This window comes from Nuphar pumila, chromosome 11, assembly GCF_984573655.1.
Source record: "Nuphar pumila chromosome 11, dmNupPumi1.hap1.1, whole genome shotgun sequence".
In the NCBI taxonomy this organism is placed as follows: domain Eukaryota; kingdom Viridiplantae; phylum Streptophyta; class Magnoliopsida; order Nymphaeales; family Nymphaeaceae; genus Nuphar; species Nuphar pumila.
In genome coordinates this window covers 6,888,149-6,909,471 of record NC_143259.1, presented here as the reverse complement: position 1 = coordinate 6,909,471, position 21,323 = coordinate 6,888,149, and the positions used below count along the sequence as shown (strand labels likewise).

General features: G+C 35.8%; 1 protein-coding gene across 1 annotated transcript in view; it reads left to right on the top strand.

Moving 5' to 3' along the window:
• ESP (separase) overlaps positions 1-20,374 on the top strand; it is a 52,420-nt gene extending 32,046 nt beyond the window's left edge. Inside the window, exons 14-33 of the mRNA XM_089981437.1 lie at positions 271-555; positions 663-782; positions 903-1,124; positions 1,244-1,357; positions 1,893-2,039; positions 2,200-2,574; positions 2,655-2,744; positions 2,891-2,971; positions 3,418-3,681; positions 3,784-3,907; positions 4,490-5,369; positions 5,750-5,852; positions 6,086-6,286; positions 15,134-15,189; positions 15,302-15,534; positions 15,644-15,887; positions 16,742-17,144; positions 17,240-17,491; positions 17,988-18,072; positions 19,875-20,374. Coding sequence (XP_089837563.1) covers positions 271-555; positions 663-782; positions 903-1,124; positions 1,244-1,357; positions 1,893-2,039; positions 2,200-2,574; positions 2,655-2,744; positions 2,891-2,971; positions 3,418-3,681; positions 3,784-3,907; positions 4,490-5,369; positions 5,750-5,852; positions 6,086-6,286; positions 15,134-15,189; positions 15,302-15,534; positions 15,644-15,887; positions 16,742-17,144; positions 17,240-17,491; positions 17,988-18,072; positions 19,875-20,374 — 4,779 coding nt within the window. The remainder of the gene's footprint in view (positions 1-270; positions 556-662; positions 783-902; positions 1,125-1,243; positions 1,358-1,892; positions 2,040-2,199; positions 2,575-2,654; positions 2,745-2,890; positions 2,972-3,417; positions 3,682-3,783; positions 3,908-4,489; positions 5,370-5,749; positions 5,853-6,085; positions 6,287-15,133; positions 15,190-15,301; positions 15,535-15,643; positions 15,888-16,741; positions 17,145-17,239; positions 17,492-17,987; positions 18,073-19,874) is intronic.
• The last annotated feature ends 949 nt before the right edge of the window (positions 20,375-21,323 follow it).

Sequence of the window (21,323 nt, the reverse complement as noted above, 5' to 3'; positions counted from 1 at the left end):
TTTTTATTCTCACAGTTCTTTTTGTTATGGTATTTTGGACTTCCTCATGGGTGATATTTCACTATTCACTCACTTTTTTTCTAATGGAACTTTTTAGTTTCTTTTTCCTTAAAGATGTGCAATGCTTGCCTGCATCAGCATCACCTAGCACTGCATTTTCTTTTGTCTTGCATTCTCTTAACCTGTTCTTGTTTTTCTTTACATAGTATGCTTGAATGTTTAACTTTTTGCCTTGAATTCTTACTGTTAACATTCTATTTTCTTTTTAAGGCATCAGCGGCACTGGAAGTATGTTATCATGCATCATGGGCTCGTGTCTCACTTGTTTGTGAGAGGTTTGCTGGGAATGCAGAGGAGATTCGTGATAATGGGTTGTCAGTGTCTGAACCAGAAGGTGCAGATTCTATTGCTGATGCATGCTCAAAAACTGCTCTCTTCTTAGATGTTCTCAATCAATGTGGTGCCCCATCTAGAAAGAAAATCATTACTGAAAGCCTCTTAAGATGGTCTAATGCATGTGTAAAGTTCGGAGGAATAAATAGCCCTAAGGCTTTGGTAAAGCAATGGGCCAAGGTATCAATGCTAAAATTTTTGTGCCTTGTCAATTTTGTTGTCCTTTTCTTTTCTTCTTTTTTGTGATCTAACTGTTACCTTGATTTCAGACAGTTTGTGAAGAATTTAAGGATGTTGGCCTAGTTGAGAATCCTCCAACACTCTATTCTATTCTAAAGTATCCCAGTACAAATTTGTCGAACAAGACATTGGGCATGATTTTGGAGGAGGTATGTTTTATGTTCTGACATTCTACTGTTCATTTAGTTTTGAACCATATTGTTCTTTCTGACAGCAAGCTTTATGATCCTATCATTTTCTTGGATTTTTTGGATGTTGTCAACTGGCAGGAGATTTTAGCTTATGTGGAATTGCACCCTCGCTACCCATCTTTTTGTAGAACTATGCAGGAGAGGATCATAAATATTCTCCTAACAGATGTTTATGTCACCACTGAATCTTACGTCCAAAGAGCCAGGGCTCTTATCGGTAGGTGCCGGACTGCTAGGGAAGGTGCATTGGAGGGCCTTAAACATAGTATAGAGTCTTTGTCTGAGGCAATTTCTATACTCGTGAGTTATTTGTTCTTTGTTTCTTTTGTAGTAAATCTTCTTTTTATGGTTTTCTCAAAGTTTCCCTCATTATGATTTCCATTTATTTTTGTACTGAGATGAATTATTGTGTTAAATAGAACCATAAATGTGATGAGGCACAGCTAAGTGGTGATGGTTCGGTTAATCATCTATTGGCTTTAGCATATTGCTTGCATGCACTTCTTTCAAATGAAGCAGATCAGAACATAGAGGTAGCGCACTGTACTACTGTCTTTGTATAGAATTGATATTTTATTAAATGCTTTATTCCTTATGTCACAAAGGTTCTGGTGCTGGTGTGAAGGATGCAAAATGGTCATTTCAAAAAACTTGGGTGCAGGGTTGCAAATATGTGTGTCTGTACATTATATATATATATATATATATATATATATATATATATATATATATATATATATATATATATATATATAATATGTTTGCAGTTATACTTTGGGACTTGGTCAATGTTGAATGAGTCCAAATTGCACCAAAATGGTCGGGTGCAGGATTGACTTTACCAGCCACTTGTTGACCTGCACACATGTTGGGTGTCTCAGCTGCATCCACACCCACATGCGTGTCACACTGTGTTGACATGGGTGCTTTGGGGATGCAGAAGCACCCATGTTGCATAGTTTACACCTTTCCTTTACTTCATAACTGCTTGGAGTGTATCTAAGACTCAATTGTTCCTTTTATTTCTTTTGTTTACTTTTTCTCTTATTTGCTTCCTTTTCAAAACAGGTTATATTGCATGATATTTGTTCTGCTGTAAAGTTATGGTCAACCGTGAAGGCTTCAGACCTGACTTTTTCTGATAACCAACTTCAGTCAGTGATTGGTAGTGAACTGGCTTTGTTGTATCATACAGCTGATTTACTAGCACTGAAGGTGAAATATGGCTGTGACTGAGGACAGTAATCTCTGCTTTTTCATGTTTTGACAAAAGTATCTGTATCACTTTTTCTAAGTACATGCATGTGTGTTTTGTTTATATTCTCCACCCCAAAAATCCATATTTGTGAGCTAATTTTTAATGCATGTACGTCAGGGTCTTTGGCATTTGCAGTATGAAGTCTTGATGCTTATTATAACGGTGTCCAAAAGGAAGGAAATCCCTTTAGAAGAGAGTTTGGGTGTGTTTTGCAGAGATAGAAGGCTTAGCCACACATTTTGTATGTCACCTGTGGATAAAGCATTTTTGTTGAAACTGCAGCAGCAGTTTGATGTGTCTTCCCATTCTGTTGATTTCTGGATGAGTTGTGCAAAAGGGGATGTCCTATCACTGCATGGGCTTTGCCAGAAGTTTTTTCTATCAGATTTTATCATTAGTCAAGCTTGTCTTAATCCTTTAGAAGGATCTATATTGGGATCTCTTAAAACTATCGAAGAAATAAAAGCAAGTGCATCTGCTCTAACCTCAAATGTAAGATCCATTTGAATTTTATTATTGAGATAAAGTAAATTGCAATCTTGGTTAATTCATTTTACTATTTGTTTTTGTAGGATCATATGGACAGTCATTCAGTTTTTATGGCTGGATTTTTGTATTATGATCTGTGTGATAAACTTTCATCAATTGGGAAGTTGATTGAGGTATGATACACTCTAGTTAGTGAAATTCTGATTGTTTGCTAAAACTTATTAACAGGAAAGTTGCTTGAATTGATATATGAATCATATGTTGAAATTAGTGTTTTCACAGTGTTAGAAGCTATTATCTGGACTAATTATTGTTGTAGCTCCTTAGTGAAAAGTATTCTTTCCCTTTAGAGGGCCAAATGCTGGTTTATCTTGATGCACCTTGCGATGTGCTTTCTATGGTACTTATACTACGTGTAGAGAGGTTGTTTTGATGCTCTCTCTCTTGTAAATTTAGTTGTCACTCAGTTATTTAGTTCACATGGTTTTATTTTATTTTTCTTTATGAGGGTGTGATTCCTATCTGTGCAAATGCTTTATGATTTCTTACGTTCATTATCACATTTACATCTTTTTGATTTGAACATTCCTAATAAATCTACACATACAATGTTTAAATCACTAATTATGTAAATATGACCTTATAGAAATTCTATTCTAGCCTTGAAAGTTGAAGCTTCCATAACCTGTAGTTTATAGTGTTTTTGCTAAAGCTGTCCTTTTCTCTATGGTCAGTTTTCAGAGTTTTATTATGGTTAAGTTTTCTTGATAATTCCCAACATTTTTGTTTCTTTTTAGTGTGCTCTTTTAGTTTTGCTTCACTTTATTGGCTTTTATTTGTTTTCAGGCCCTTTTATGCTCAAGAATGGCTTTGCGGTTGAGGAAGAGTCTTTTAGAAAGGTCTTTCAATTTTTCCATTGAGAAGCAGACTTCAAATGGCATTGAGGTGCCTGAAAGTACTTTAGAGAATGAAACCTACCACGTTCATCTTGAGGTACGGGAAACTGCACTGAAGGAAATCTGGCCAAATATTTCTACGTCTGGCAGTGGCAGAGGCTCCTTTCGTAGTCCTTGGTCTCTGCTTAAGTGTTATCTGGAGAGTTATCTACAGGTTTGCTTTATCATGTAAATGAGTATTCAAGGTTGCTTTTGACCTTTTTTTTAGACATTTTAAAATTTTGATGACTTTTTTATCCTTGTTCATGCTGTTTAGGTTGGTTCTGTTTACGACTTGATTGGAAATGGTGATGATGCTGAGGAAATATTCATAATTGGGAAAAAGATATCTTGCTTGCAAGGATTGAAACTTTTTGAGGCCTCATTCTCTTCATGGTTAGGTAATATGCAACTACTTCCTTGATTATGTATTTTTTCCGGCCACCTGTATCGTTCAAGGTAATTTCTTGGTGAGGCTTTTCTTGGATTTTTCTTCAATAAGTGGTTTTTCTCGGAAAATCTTAGGAGTTTGAAGAATTAAAAAATAAAAAAATAATAATGAGAAAGATAAGAAAATAATAGGTTTATATGATTTTTCTTGCACAAATATAAGGAAATAGTTTTAAAAGTGTTTAAAATACAGAAGAAACAAATAATACAAAAACTGGGCTTAAAATATATAAAAATATGAACTTTTAAAAAAACATAGTGATAATATCGGGATATTATCACGATATTTTGCTGATATTATTGGCTTACCTTAAGTTGCCTATAGTATCACGATAATTTCAAAATGCCAGTGCTATCAGTGACTGGTTTTTCTTGATCTATATTATTTAGAGTTTTGGTATGGTCACTTTATTCTCTCTTCTCCCGGCAAACAACACCCCCACCCACGCCCGCCTTTTAAAATAATCAGTTTAAGCAACGTTATTAAAAAGTTGTACTTTCTAAGGCTGCTTGCTGATGGAGATGCTTTTCAGGACACATATATCGCAAGAAGCACCTGTGGGATATATCAGAAAAGGAACTTTTTTATGGGAAGAAAGTTCTTATGGAGTGTACTGATGCAAAGTTTTGCCACTTGTGCAAACTGACGTTGGAAGCAACTCTGGAAATGCGACTTGCTGATTTAATAAGGAGCCGCTCCGAGTGGACTAGGCAAGCATCATTAGTTCCTGCTCTGGAGCATTACACATCAGCCCAAAAACTTTTGGAAAATTTTAGATTGGAAATAACTTGTTTCCATTATAGAGCACCAGATCCTGGGATTGATGGTCTGTGTGAAATTTGTGCTTCATGGAATAATTACTTAAAGCATCCTGCAAGTGTACGGAATCAATCAGAAACTAAAAGCTTAGATGTGAAGATGGAGAGTGAAAGATTATACCCAAACACCAGATCTAGAAAATGCAGGTCCACAAAAACTAGGTGTTCAAAGACCTTGGTTGCTGATGAGCATGTGTTTGCTGATACATCAAAAACATTGCCCAAGGGAAAGCACATAGGAGCAGCAAGGAGTTCAAAAAGCAATTCCAATTCTATATTTGTTGACCATCAGAAGAAAGTTGAAGATACAAGTCTGCTTTTATCTGAAAAGCAAAATCTTGCTTGCCGCTGCATTCCAAAGAAAACACCACCACAAGGGGAACATTATGCTGACATCAACACTGAATTTGGTTGTGATGGGGCAATATTACATGCCCAAGCAGATTGTTGGAGATGTTTCGTCATGGAAGTGACAAAATCTGGCTGCATGATGGATGTTATTTTATTAAAATTGGAGCACTATCGTCGAAATCTCCTGCTTCGATTGTTGATTCAGATTGGTACGGTGCAAGAAAAATTTAAAGCCTTCTTTAGGTGTTGCATATGCTTGAAGAAATAATTTTCATTGTGTTTATTTTGTGGTCAGGTAAATGTAAAAGGATGTTGATGAAAATTCATGAGGCACATGATATATTTTGTCAGAGTGTTTGTCTTTTACTCCATCGAACCACATATTTTAAGGCTTCTTCTGGTCCCCTACATCATCTCATTGTTTGCATCACAAAAGAGAGCAAGGGTGACATGTTCGCTATTGAGCATGCACTGCTTTTGTACCAGATCAGTTGGTTCTATTTGGACCATCGTCTATCCGACCAGCTTAAGTGAGTTGTGTGCCACTCTTTCTGCAGTTTCCAAACAAATGCAACTTACATTCTTGCATTGCTTGGTTTCTTCACACTTGTCAATACCTGCAGGATATGTGGTTGTGGACTTCAAAACGTTCAATTAGAAACAGTTGTAACTTTACTATTGCATGCCTTCATTATTTGCCGTGAGGTGCCCTTACTTTTTCGGAAGGTTATTTTTTCCTCGCCCTCTTTTGTTTAATTATTTATTTTGCTTTATAGCGTTCTATCCATAGCTTTTTTAGCATATGTTTAGCAAAAATTGCTGTTGTATGTTGCAACCCTGGTATAACATGCACGTTTGTTTGTGCATGCCTATAACGGAATTGTTTTCTTTGTTGGAATTGTGTTGATCCCGTAGATTTTAGCTGCATTACTTATACATGGACATTCTTTGTTATGTAGGTGTCTAGATTGCTTGCTGTGATACATTTAGTTTCTCTACCAGGAGGGCCTTTTTCTTTACCAGTGGATGGAGACAGTTCTCTTTCTTTATTCCATTGGGCTGCTTACTTTCACCAGGCCTCCCTGGGCAGTTATCTTCATCACCAAAACCTCATTGTTCTGGGCAAAAAGCAGGAACATACAATTTCATCTTATTTTGAGGTTTGGGCTTGCCTTTTCAGACTTCCTATTTCACATGCTTATTATGCATCATGCATATCACTTAAGACGGATAGAATTGTTTTATGAGATCCTTTTTGTTGTTTATGATGGCTCTTGAAATTTTACTAAACTTGCTTGGTGATAAGACACCACTATGAAGGAATCTATTAGGATAAAAATGGCAGGGCTTGGCAATGGCCTGGCCCATGGCTTGCTTGTCAGGTCCATGGGCCTAAATCAGGTTGGGTTGTCTCATGGCTACACGCACCAGAGTTACCAAAAGCTTCTTAGGTAGGTGGGAAGCGCGCTTCCCAGAAGCTCGTTTCGGAAGTGTGATATTCTTCGCTTTCAAAACTTCATGGAAATCTCGATTCCCCAACACTTCTTCTATGAGTCCCATACACATTTTCCATGCTTCTTATATGCTTTTCTCACGTTTCTTTTCATGTTTTCCATGTACTTCATCTCATGCTTCCACTCACTTCACATGTGCTTTCTCTAAATTGGTAACCATTATTGCTAGATTTTAACAAAAAGTTAATTATTTTACTAAAAAATCATGAAATATAAGAATAATCAATCTTATTTTACTTTTTATTTGTTTCTTGTTCATTTCCTATTGAATTCCCATATTGCTTCCTTTTTTATTCTTGTTTTGATTTCAAATTGATATTTCACTTCTTGCTTCCTTTAAATTTTAGAATGCCTTACTTCTCACTTTTGCTTCCCTTATCATTTCACGCTTTCGCTTTTGCTTACTGTATCGTAAAAATACATAATTTTTTTCTAAAAAAATTTAAAACTGAAGAAATTAACAAAATTTCTAAAAAAATCAGGACACATGAAACAATGACGAATTGCATAAAATACAACCATAAAATCACATCTAAAACATTTATGTATCTATGAGCTGCATAAGACATTATCAAAGATCAACTATCTCAAAAGAATTATGCAAAATATTAAATATCTTGCAATTAAGAACATGCCAAAAGACTCATACTTTCATATTACATAAACAAAAACAAAATAACCAAGTTTATGAATACTTAAGTGTTAAATAACCTAGTTTTTGAAAAATATAACCTCAATCATTATCATCATTAACTTCTTCACCTAATTCGGTATTCACATTGTCTCCAATATACATGGGTTCTTCATAATCTACCTCTTGTACTCTGTCTACATTGATCCACTGAATGCCTTCTTCATTCAAAATGCATGCTTCTTCTTCAACCCATGCATCCAATACATCAAAATTTTCCAAACTGATGGAATAACTTACCCTTTGTGCCTCCTTGATGATAACTTTTCTATTTGCTTAAAAAGATGACATGAAAAAAATTAAAATTAGTTGGGTTTTGTATGAGATAATTTTTTTTAAATAAACACATGAAAATGATAAATAAACTTTATAATTTTATATACCTCTGCATCAGTCGTAAGTTGTAGCTAACATAGACGAGGTTATTGAGCCTTTTATGTTCAGAGCTAATTTTTTTTGTATGAATTTGCTCAAAGACGCTGTAGTTTCTCTCGCATCCACTTTCACTACATGTTTGACTAAGAATGCAAATGTCAAAAGCTCTCAAATTTGAAACATTACTTTCAAACTTGATCCACCACATGTTTGAAAAAAAACTTGAAAATGAGAAATGAACTAAGTCATTAATAAATAAATCATACAAAACATCATAACTAAATAACAATATAAAATTTATATTAAAATAGATAAATAAATTACCTGGACACATTTTGTTACGACTTCACATTGTTCTAGGTCTCCTCATATCATACAAGGCATTATCATAAATTTTTATTTCTTTATGAATTTGATCTTGAATGCCATAATCAAGGTTCAACCTTTTGATGCAATTCAAAAGTCCTCTGTTGACTTTCCTGTGTATTTTAAACATAAGAGAGTATTTAAATACAAAATGTAAATAATATGCTGCAACATGAAAAGGTTGATGAAATTGTCTAGTCCATCTACGACCTCTTTTGCTTTATCCATGGCCTCGTAAAGATAACCCATGGCAGGGATGTCTTCACGGTCAACCAATCGAAATACCTTTAACAAAGGTATAGTGATTCTCAACAACTTCATGCATGAACCCCAAAATTCACTTATGTATACAATATTTACAATTTCTCTTGTTTTTTTTTGTGCATGGGGATATGCATTCCATTCATTTGATAAAAATATTTTTTAGTACAATTATATTCTTTACAAGACTTTGCAATGTCAAAATTCGTAGCAAATCTAGTAATTGCACTACAATGAACTCAATATCATTAGTGTACTTTCTTATTAGGCTCAAAATCCATGCATGATTGTAAATAAATTTACTAATTTATTGGCAACATTCAGCTGTGTGCTTTATCTCATCGATGCTGCGAATGTCATCAAGCATGAGGTCTATGCAATGGGCAACACATAGGGTTCAAAAGAATGACCCATAATTTTCTGTTAATTCTTTATTTGTTGCCCTATAATTTGTTGCATTATCAGTAATAAATTGAACAATATTGGGTGGTTGAACATTTTCCACAATTTGAGCAATACATCTGTTGTCGTGGGCATATCAAATAAATCTATTGACTTCAAAAACATAGTTCCTTTGAAGCAATAGACAAATATTTTTATCAAGGTCCTTGACTTTCTGTAGACACATCTACCGTGATGCTACATCGAGTTTATCTACATTACTGTCTCATCTAATTACAATATTTCTTTACTTCATTCATATTAGTATCTAAATTTTTTTCTCTCGAAGAATGATATGAAGACACTTTATATCTAGACCCGATACTTGTTATGACATTTGCCATGACTTGAAAATGAATGGAATTTGCAGCATTAAAAGAAATGCATGCATCATAGGACCTTCTCGCAATCACGAAATTTACCTCCTCATCTAAGTGCTGAGTCATAGCTGTGCAAATGTCGGGTTGCGCCTAGGGGCAATCCTAGGAGAGAAAAAACTCTTAATAGAGCTTTTATCTCTGCTTCCTCTCGAAGAACTCACTCCTCTTACTCTTCATTTTGTTTCTCGCGACACTACTACTACTAGCACCAACCACACCTTTCTCCTTCACTGCAGAACTTTCTACTTCTGATTCTATGCTTGGAGTTGTAGGGTCTGAAGTAGAGAACTCGTCTTCGTCCTCACAGGGCTGCCTATACACCATTTTTGCCATACTCATCTCTTTTTTTTTTTGTTTTTTTTTCACTCAGAACAATGAGTAATTGCTGGTATTGACATTTCAAGGGAATCAACGAATTCCTTGACATGCACCGGGCAACATTGAGATGTGTCTTGACTAAATGATGCTTCAACCGAGAGATACCACTTCAAAAATATTAAGGCAATAATTGCACTCGATTTTTAATTGGTTTTCACTCATTACTTGAGTGCTCCATTTCCATGCCAGATCATTTGATGCCATCTTCTAAAAAAACATCAATAAAAGCAAAAAATATGATTTTTTTACCTTAACCGACTTCCTTGAGTAGAAAAATGGTGTGAATGCACTCTTACTTGAGCAAACGGCAAAAACCCTTTCCGTTGCACACAGATCGACTCCCAAATCACTCTCAAGACTCCTTGGGTGCGTGGATGCCCCTCTAATGGCCTCTATGCAAATGAGGAAGTCAGCCCTCAAGAGGTCTTTAAAAAAAAATATGATTCAACCATTTTTAAAGTGCGACGAAGGTGTATATGCATCGTATGATACTGTACACTACAGGGTTGTATCGTACAATACATACCCGTATTGCGATTTGAATGTATATCATATCATTTTTTTCCATAGTAACAATACATATCGTACGATACAATACAATACTTACCAACTTCAAGATGCTCTCTGAAATGAAACTAAAAGACAACACACAGACTATGCTGCTGATACTACTCACACCGACACACATATGTGCTCAGCTGATATAAAGAACATCAACAAAGTATGCACCAAACAAGATGCACACACGACCAATCAAAGAACAAAGATGCTATTGATACTATCAACTCACACCGACATAGATATGTACATAGCTGATACTAATAACATCAACAAAAATGCCTCAAATGCCCCATAATATCTCAACATTCCAACACAGATCCAATATCAGAAACGATGAAATCTGATGTCAATAGAGGCTACAATAGTCTACTCATTAATAAGCAAAAACTGAACTACCGCCCCCAAATACACCAGTAAAATCACTTCAAAGGTTCACCAAAACACCAAATCTTGTCAAAACAACCCTTCTAAAAGCTTTCCCACATAAAAACGACCAGATTACATCAAACTTAGGCCACCAAAAATTGACGATATGATCAGAACAACCGGAAATCCAAATCTGGTCACTATTCATAAAATAAAAAAGAATTCATCTAAAATTGAACATATTAAAAATGAAAATTTGTGTGTCAATAATTGTATCCTTGTTGGAAAAGGAAAGTTTTTTTATTTTGAAAAAGCCAAGGAAGTAACTGGGTATTCTTTTCTGATAGATTTGACTTCAAAGTCGGATAGTTGTGACTATGAATGTGACCTTGATGATGGTCAAGATATTATAGATACCGAACATAATGTAATTAATGAAGAGCAAACCTATAGGGACACCAATTGTTTGCAGTACTCCAGACGCAGGGAATCCAATCTTTCATGTGCACCAGAAAAATATTAAGAAGTACAAAATAGGTCATCTAAAGTCACTAAAGCTCCCGGTAAATTTGTGTACTATGAATCTTTTTCTCCCAAATACAAGGCATTCATTGCATTAATACACTCGTATATCGAACCATCATCCTATGCTCAAGCCAAAGAACATATTGAATGGGTAGAAGCCATGAGGGCAAAATTAGAAGCCTTAGAAAAGGATAACACTTGGGCTATTCAAGATATTCCACAAGAAAATAAACCTATAGGTTGTAGGTGAGTTTATAAGATTAAAACCAAGAGTGATGAAACTCTTGAAAGATATAAGGCCAGATTAGTGGCCAAATGATATTCCCAAGAGTATGACATAGATTGCAATGAAACTTTTGCTCCAATTGCCAGGATGATCACAGTTCGGACCTTAATTGGCTTAATTTCTGTTAGAAAATGAAAAAATGTTTTCTCAATGGAAACTTAGTCGAAGAAGTATATATAAAGGCACCACCTGGTATAAATATTTCTAAGAGTAAAGCTCTTCATTTCGGAAAATCTCTTTATGGTTTTATTAGGGCAGCAAAAGCCTGTTATGACAGGTTTAGTCATGCTATGCTCGATATTGGATTCAAAACTTGCTTGACTGATACTGCTTTGTTTGTTAAGATTTCTGATGCAGAGATTATTATTTTTCTTTATGTGGATGACATGATCATCACCGGAAGACACAAACATGGTGTTAAAAACATTAAAAAACTTCTTGAAAATCATTTTGAAATTATTGATCTAGGTTTATTACAATATTTTTTAGGAATTGAAGTTACATATTCCCCTCGAGGTTACTTATTATCTCAATCTAAGTTTGCTTTTGATATTGTTTTCAGGTCCAGAATCACAGATAATAAGAGAGTTGATATTCAGAGGTTGTCAATACTAAAATGCGAATTGATGATGGAGAACCTCTTGAAGATCCCATTCCTTACAAATATCTTATTGGAGCACTTTCCTATCTCTCAATTACTGGACCTAATATATCCCACTCCGTATACACTGCTAGTCAATTCCATCACGCTCCCATTTTTGTTCACATGGGAACAATTTTGCGTATTATTAGATATATTAAGTCCTCTTTTTCTCAAGGCTTCTTCTTGTCTGCTTCATCTTCATTAGATTTGATTGCTTATATTGATGCTGAATGCAGTGGTGATCCCAATAACAAGCACTCAACCATTGGTTTTTGTGTTTTTTAGGTGAATCCTTGATTTCATGGCGGTGCAAGAAGTAGTAGAAGGCTTCTCTTTCGTCAACCAAAGCTAAATACTGAGCCATGACCACCACAACGATGGGGGTAGTCTGGCTCAGAAGACTGCTGACTGACATGCTTATTGAAGTGACAAAAGCCCACATGTAATGTGACAACAAGTGTGCAATCTACAAGTGTGCCATCAATCAAACATTTCATAAATGCACCAAACATATCGAAATCGATTGTCATTATGTCATAGAGGAGTATCTACATGGGATCATTGATTTGCCTTATGTTAAATATGAATACCAATTAACGGATTTCTTTACCAATCCTCTGGCCGCTCCTTGATTTTATTTTGTTTTAAACAAACTTTCGCTCATTATACCATAAGTTTGAGGGGGAGTGGTAAAAAATGTATATACATAAATGTATAGGTATATATAATTTATATTTTTTCTTTTCTTTATTTATTTTTTCTGTCTTTTTAGGATGTCTAGTTCTTTTTGAAATAGACTCAAACTAGTCAACATTTTCATATTGACTAGTTTAGAGAATCGTTGGAGATAGTCCAACGGCTACAAATAGAGCCCTTTGACTAGCTCCAATGACTCCTTTAGAGCCTCTTAAAGGCATTCCTCTCCCTCTCTTTTATGTGTATAAATAGGGGTAACTCCCCTCTCATTGTAAGAATGCTTTTTAAGCATGTTATGTGAATGAAATAAATTTATTATTTTTCTTCTTGAGTTCTCTCATTTGTGCCCTTTTGTGGGTTATGATTAAGGTGTCTTTAATAGACACTTGTTGTGAGCATTTGTGCTTTTGTGAAGATCTTCATTTCATTAAAATTGTAACCCATATCAGTCTGGCCCAAAGATATGTATTGTATCGTGTCATAGTGTACCATAAAAAATCATAAATTTCACTAAAAAATTCTTTAAAAATCTAAAAAAAATCTGAAAAACAAAAAAATCACAGAATATAAGAACACAATATATTTATGTAATAAGATTAACTAAACATAGGCGTGTCATTAAACATTTAATAATACACATTGCACAATACATTTAACAACACAAAGCATTTGACATATAACATTTAACAAAACAATATGTTTAACTAAACATACATTTCAAAAACATATGTTTATATATAAAGTCTTCTTTATCAAATTTCATTTCAATGATTTCCCCTTTTTTCGCATCATTCAGTGGCTTGAGATGATTTTGAGTCATCTTCATCTTCTAAATCAAGGACCACCTTTGACAATTTCTCTCCCACAAATGCTGTATACATCCATGCCTTTCTTTGTTTTTTTTTGAAGGGCATGCTGGGATTAGGTAGACCCCTACCAGATAACTCTTAAGCCCCATGTGGCAGAGAGATTCGAGCCTGGGCCTTCAACTTGGCACAAAACCCCGCTTACCACATGGGATACCACTTCGGTGGTTCTGATGCCTTTCTTTTATCATATATAAGACTAGTAAGACGCTCAACACGAATATCAGAAAGAATGCAATGTCTACATAATTTCACTGTGGAGTTGTTACACCCCACAACTTGATATATAAATCTATACAATCCTCCATACATTACAAAACCACAAAAGGTACACTTCACTATTCATTTCAAACCCATCTCAAAGTCAACTGGTGCACAATATTTTAATGCGGGATCCTTTGAGAGACATCCTCCAAGACCTTCACCCTCTATCGACTTCTTAGAGCACGTATTACTAAATCTAATCGTTACAAAGATGTAAAACAATGCTCAATAACACACTTAGGAACATATTTTGAGTTCTAAGGGCACAAAAAATAGGATTAAGGTTAAGAAAACTAAAATTAACATAATATCAACATAAAAAAGGAGCTTGCCCTCCAACTTTATTTATATACAAGTGAAGCAAAAAACGAGGATTGTTTTTTACTGTATCTCACTTTCTTGAGTGAAAATTGAGTAAAAATACACTCTTACACAAGAAAACCACAAAGGCCTCTTTCTTGCACAAGAATTAGACCCCAAAACGCTCTCAAGTTTCCTATGGGTGCATGGGTTTCTCTCTAATGGCCTCTATACAAATGGAAAAATTGGTCCTAGGAAGGTCTCTAAAACCCAAAATAAAAATAAATTTCGGCCTTTTGAAGTGCGCCTGAAGTGTATCTTATGATACGCCCTGTATCGTACGGCATGGTACGATACATGGGTGTATTGTGTGATGCACCCGATACGGATACGATACATGTATCTCAATATGAGTCTGTATCGTATCGTTAGAGTAAATAGTAATGATACATATTGTACCATATCATACTATGCAGTACAATACTTCAACATTACATAAGACTCAACAAGATTACCCAGAAAAGTGCTACATTGACTGAACATGTGGCCAATCACAGTGTGTGCTCGTCTGTGCGCACACAAACATATATCCAGTTGGGTTGGGCTGTCTGGTGCCAGCCCGCCAAAGTCCAGGTCTGTCAAGGCTCCAAATTCCTATCTCAGGCCCAGCCTAGTGTCGACCTTTTAAAAATGGTCCTTTTCTTCCCCATATGAATACACAAGTGGTGCAGTGAATGCCTTTGCTTTTCAAAATGAGCTCCAGAATGCCATGCTGCAACATGTGAAGCTGAACCTTTTTGTGTTTCTAAATAATGGGGTACATTTAGATATTTCTGTAATGATACTCTGTATGCTTAGCAGCAGTTTCACTTTTGCTTGACGTTTGGTTAAGTGACTTTTTGTCATTATCATTCATGTGCACACACACATAAAAAACATTGAATTTATTGAAGTCCATGGCTTATAATTGACTTTAACTGTTGGTTCCACATCATTAATTGAATTCCTGCTAAATTTTTGTTCTTGTTTCAAGTTTTAAACCTTTTACCATTTTGGTTATGACAACATCTTGTATTCTTGTTTTTCACTGCCAGGAATCACATTTTCTAGATTCGGATGATGTGCTAGTAGAAGCATGCAACTTCTTCAGGTTGTTTACAAAAAGCTTGCTTGAGTATATTAATATTCTTTGATAAATAAAGTGCATAATACCCTTTTATTCTTGTCAGATAAAGTGCATAATACCCTTTTATTCTTGTCAGATTTGCACCCAATAATGTTGGTGACCTTGAAGGATTTGTACTTGGATTTTTCCAACGTCTTCCATGTGTAACTGTAACATGTATGAGTTTACTTGGACGTGATTATGCTAATCTTCTCAGTGAAATGTCACTTCTACCTTGTGCTCCTTTCTCAGCATGGATATATTTATCACGCCTATCACAGAACCAACAACCTATTTCTTTTCTTTTACCTGTTGATGTGGTTTCTCAAGGTGATTCACATTCATTCCATAATATCATATCATGCCTTATAATCAAGTGGATTTTACATTTCAAACTAATAAATTTCTATGGTTCCTTTTTATTTTTCTTTTCAATCAGAAATTTGTCAGAACAATGCCGATTTTGGGATGTCATTGGACTCTAGTCCTGGGGATCATCGTAAAATGTGGAAATGCCCTTGGGGTCACACCATTCTCGATGATGTATCACCTGCATTCCGCCAGATTCTTGAGGAAAACTATATATCTGGATCTTCTCTTTTTCCGGCTGATACAAATCATAATCGATCTATGTGGTGGGACTGGAGAACACGACTAGATAAGCACCTTGTTGATTTATTGAGGCAAGCATCTCTGCTCTTTTGGTCTTATAATAGCATGATCTTACGAAATTGTTAAAAGTGGTTACTTGTTTTTGTTATATAGTGGTCTCTAATCTTTTGTTGATTGTTTCTAATTTTTCATTATGTTGTTATTAATTTAAATTGATGCCTTGGAAAATCATCATATGGATATCTTTTAATCTATGTCACATGGGTGCGGGTGCGACACGGGTGTGGCACAATTTCAAAAATTTTGGACAAGGGGACACGACTATATTATATATATATAATAATAATAATATATCCAGTGTGTGCATATATGTGGATATTGTCCTCTAAAGTTTGGCACCAGCATGAGTATTTTTACAAACTTTGCAAATTGTACTTTTGCCCTTGCAGAAAGGGGGGTCTGGGGGCTCCCCCCGGCACGGGTCCCGTTGTGCGGGGGGGGGGGGGGGGGGCATAGGGGGGAAGCGCCCCCCCCCCCCCCCCCCCCCCCCCCCCCCCCCCGGATTTTTTTCCTGAGGCTTATGTTTGAGACTCATACTATATATATATTAAAAAATATGTAAAAAGATCTTTTTTTTTGTTTTTTGCCCTAAAAATGGACATTTTTGGACTCGGTCAACATTGACCGAGTCCAAAACGAGGACGGACTCGGCCTCGATTTGTTGACCGAGTCCGACTCGTCGTTGATCGAGTCCGGGCCGTGTCCTAAGCCGCACCCGTGTCGGGGCGTGTCGACTAGGGTGCGGCGCCTCCCTAGCCGAGTCCGTGTGACTTAGCTTTTAATATAAGTATTGCGGTTCTTTTTTCTATTTAAAAAAAAGACAGTGGATTCAATGTTTTTTCACTTTAAATAATTTTGTGTCCAGGAATATTGAGGAATCTTGGTTCGGGCCATGGAAATGTTTGCTACTTGGTGACCCCATGGATTGTTCATCATTGGATAATGTGCTAAAAAAGTTGATAGATAACTTGAGGAACTTTGACATTGAAGCCAATGAGAGTTTGCTACGTGTGATTCTTAGTTCAGTTGGCTCTATTGTTGATTCAGAAGAATGTGTTTCTCAGTTGTTATCATATAAAGGTTGGTTGGGCTTTGGGGAATGTTGCAGTAGGACAAAAGGTAGGGTCCTTTTTCCTTCTACAAGTAATGAAGAAGAAGAATATCTTGACGCATCTTCCAAGTTGATTTTGAATGCCTTAAGCGAGCTTGCAAAACAGGATGTGGTTCTTAGGGAACCTCTAGTTCTAGTTCTGGATGTTGATGTGCAGGTTAGTGTACAATAAATTTATAAGTGTACAATGAATTTTTACTTAGTTTAGTTGTTCAATGAGGGATTAGGCTGACAACTTTTATTTATATGCAGATGCTTCCATGGGAGAGCCTACCTGTTCTACGCAATCAAGAAATATATCGTATGCCATCAGTAGGCAGTATATCTGCAACACTTAATAGATGGAGGAGAAATAACAATGATTTAAGGGATACAGGAGGCACTGATGGTGGTATTTTTCCATGTATTGATTTATTTGATGCATTTTATTTGTTGAATCCTGGTGGTGATCTGAGCAGTACTCAAGCAGAATTTGAGGAGTGGTTTAGAAGCCAGAATTGGGAGGTATATTTGTCTCACTTTCTATTGCCTATACCGAGCACAATCAACATGATTTTATAGGTCTACAAGCCTCTTTTTGCGTTACAGAAAATTTTCTATGGGCACATTCGAATCCCTCAGACAAGCGACCCAAGGATGGAATGTCCTTGTGGGGCCCACAATAAATATGAAGGGATTCAAAGTTGTAGATTAAATCCCTAAAAAACAGAGATTTGAGATCCCTTTTAGTTCAAAAAATCAGGTAACCTTGAGGGGGCGGGGAGGGTTGTAATTACATATATCTTGAAATCCTTTCGGGTTGAATTCCCGAGGATTAAAAAACTGAATGAATCAAACACGCCCATACATTATTAAGCTGAATTATTGAAGAATAAAAAAGGCTAAATCTGAGCACCATAAATTCCTAAATATCATATTATAATGAATGCAAAAAACTAGTTTCTAGTCATAGTTGACTTCCATTGATAAAAATATGATTTGCATTTTGGCATTTTGATAGGGAAAGATGGGCATTCCCACGGAGGATGAGTTGGCTATGGCATTGCAAAAGCATGATCTTTTCCTTTACTTTGGCCATGGAAGTGGTATGTTGAATTAATATTGGTGATTGCTATGCTTCTACTTTTAATATCTTCAGCATAATTAGCAGTAAACAAGCATGCATGCACACATATTTCTCTCTCTCTCTCTCTCTATATATATATATATATAGATATAGATATATATATATATATATATAGAGAGAGAGAGAGATGTAATGGAATATGAAAAATGTGTCTACATGCATACAAGTCCACTAAAGGGACAAACACAAAGGCCACTAAGGGCTAGAGAGAAACACTTGAGACCACACACAAGCCACTTAGAGGGCAAAACACAATATAAAAATATATTTTTATTAATACTCAAAAGTGCTCAAGAAAAGCTACATTGATTGAGGGGGAATAGCCCCCTATATATACAACATGAGAGTAGGGAGAGAGAGAGAGCTAGTGGTTGGGAAGGATCCCAATGGCTAGCTAGTTAGCCGTTGGGCTATTCCCAACGACTAACTATCTAGCTGATGGGTCTAGCCCAATGGCTGGCAAAAGTTGTCCTAAATGCCCTTATAAAAGGCGCAAAATACAAAATGTAAAACGTAAAAAATAAACCAAATTATAAATACATTAAATCCTAAAATACATTCTAATATATATATCATAGTCACCTGTATCGTTAAATGTAATTTCTTGGTGTGGGTTTCTCAAAGAGATTTTCAAAAGTTGATAAATCTCGGGAATATCTCTGCAAAATCTCAGGTTTTTAAAAAATTGAAAAATATAAATAACAACAAAAAACCTAAGAAAATCATAAGTTTTGTGTTATTTTTTCTTTAAAAAATATAAAGAAACAATATTTTAAAGGTTTTAAAATATAAAAGGAATAAAAAATAGGAAATGCAAAGTTAAAATTAAAAAGTAAAAAATATCGCAATAATATTGCAATATTTTTTATTTTCTGATATTTTGAAAATATTGTGATATATTCCGGATATTATCAGCAAGCTTGAAATTGCTGATAATATCGTGATATAATCAAAATATTGGCGCTATCACATATATACAATCTAGTATAAAACACCAGTTTTTCAGCTCATATTGCAATTTTGTGGATCTAACCTTACAAATGTGATCTAGATAGTTTCTTTAGTAGAAAATAGGTCTTAGATAATATATTTGCCAGTTTGCAACATATAAGCCGGTTTTAAGGTTTTGGCGGACTGTTCGCAGCACCTGTGTGCCTATGGCACCGGACTGCAGGCTCCTCATCCGGCCTGTCTTGAAACACGGACCAAGGAGTCTGACATGTCCTCACTTTTGAAACTTGATGGAAATCTCGATTCTCCCACACTTCTCCTATGCTTTCCACACACTTCATTTATTCTTCTTATATGTTTTCTCACTCTACTTTTCATGTGTTTCCTCTCACGCTTCTCACTCATTTCCATGTGCTTTCTCTAAATTGGCAATCATCATTTTTAAATTTTGTTAAAAATTTAATTCTTACACTAAAAAGTCATGAAATTTAAGAATAATCACTTTTATTTTGGTTTTTATTTGCGTTCCATTTTGATGCTAATTTTTTTTCTTCGCTTCCGCTTCCCATATTGTTTCTTCCTAGTCCGGCAACCTTGGGCCAGATTGAGTGGATAGAACTTGCATCTATGATCTTCCAACTAGATTGTACGTACTGTAGACAGTGGCAAATGCTGAGAGAGAGAGAGAGAGAGAGAGAGAGAGAGAGAGAGAGAGAGAGAGAGAGAGCATACCGTGTGCTAAATGATATGACCATTGTCATTTTCAAATGTGTTATATATGTCATGTCTTTTTTGTTTTTTTGCTTGCAGGAGAGCAATACCTTTCTAGGCATAAGATTGAGATGTTGGACCGCTGTGCTTCTTCTCTCCTAATGGGTTGTAGCAGTGGTTGTTTATCTTACAAGGGATGTTACTTGCCCAAGGGTATGCCATTATCCTACCTTCTTGCTGGTTGTCCTGCTGTTATTGCCAATTTGTGGGATGTTACTGACAAAGATATTGATAAATTGAGCAAAGAGTTGTTAAAACATTGGCTTGAAACAGAACCAACAGTATCAATGGTTGAGGACAAGTTTCCAAATTTAGGAATAGGTCCAATAAAATCGAGAAGGAAAGCCCCTGGAGGTAGTAGAAAACATATGAAGTCTCAAGAAGAAAGTCATAAATTGAGATCTATGGATAGTGGAGAAGGATTCAGAGTTGCTTCTTTCATGGGTAAAGCTCGAGATGCTTGTAGACTACCGTTCTTGATTGGAGCATCTAGTGTGTGTTATGGTGTGCCCACTTTTATAAGGAGAAAGGGCAAATAATATGACCATTTTTATTGAGCACATCCGGATCGTTCTTTAGGCTGTTATTCTACCAGGTCTAGCATCATATATTGGTAGAGATGGTAACTTGAGTTCCTTGGTTGTGGTTGACCTTTTTTGAGTCACATGATGTGAGCCTATTCAGTTGCCTGACTGTATATCAACTTGTCATCCATTGGTCCATATAGACCTCGTCCAGCTTGGGATATGATCAAGTTGAGTGGGAGAATTGCAGCTGTTCCAATGGGGTTCATTCCTGAAGGTAAGCTGGATGACAGAACTATCCTTTGCCATCTTTTGCCTTCTTTTTATGGGAGATCAGCCATCATCGGAAAAACAGTCGAGCAATTCATTAGTTTGAGAATCTCAGTACAGAGTCCCATACAGGGCTTGAGCTCGGATAATTCTACCTTATGATTATTTCTTTCCTAGTCAGGGCCAAGAAGAGAACACAACAAATGTTCGACGCTGCTCTTAGCAGCAGCAATTGTAAATTTTTTATCACTATTGGGTTGTAATGCTTTTGCTTAATTGAGCAGCCATTCTATTTAGTTTGGGAAATACTTTTGTTTCTCATGGATTTGATTACTTATTGGCGGTAGTGCTGAATTAGCCAATTAGCATCTTGGTTCGTATCACACTGTCCAGCCGTTTTTATGTTATCTTATTTTGAAGATTTCTTTGTCTGCGAAAACTGGACTTTGGAAGTATGATTGTAGTAAAAAATACAAGAAACAGTAAAAATTCACAGATGTGCATGATTAGAAAAGCTTTGTATTCAAATGGATGGATGAAAAAGCATAATAAGGAACGAGTTACAAAAGACAAATCAACATATGATGTATAAGTTTCAACACAAGTTTTAAACTAAACTTATACCGACGGTCGTCATTCCAGAGGCATGCAACTCTGAGGCTAGGACCCTCGCCCCCAGGGCCTATGCAGGATG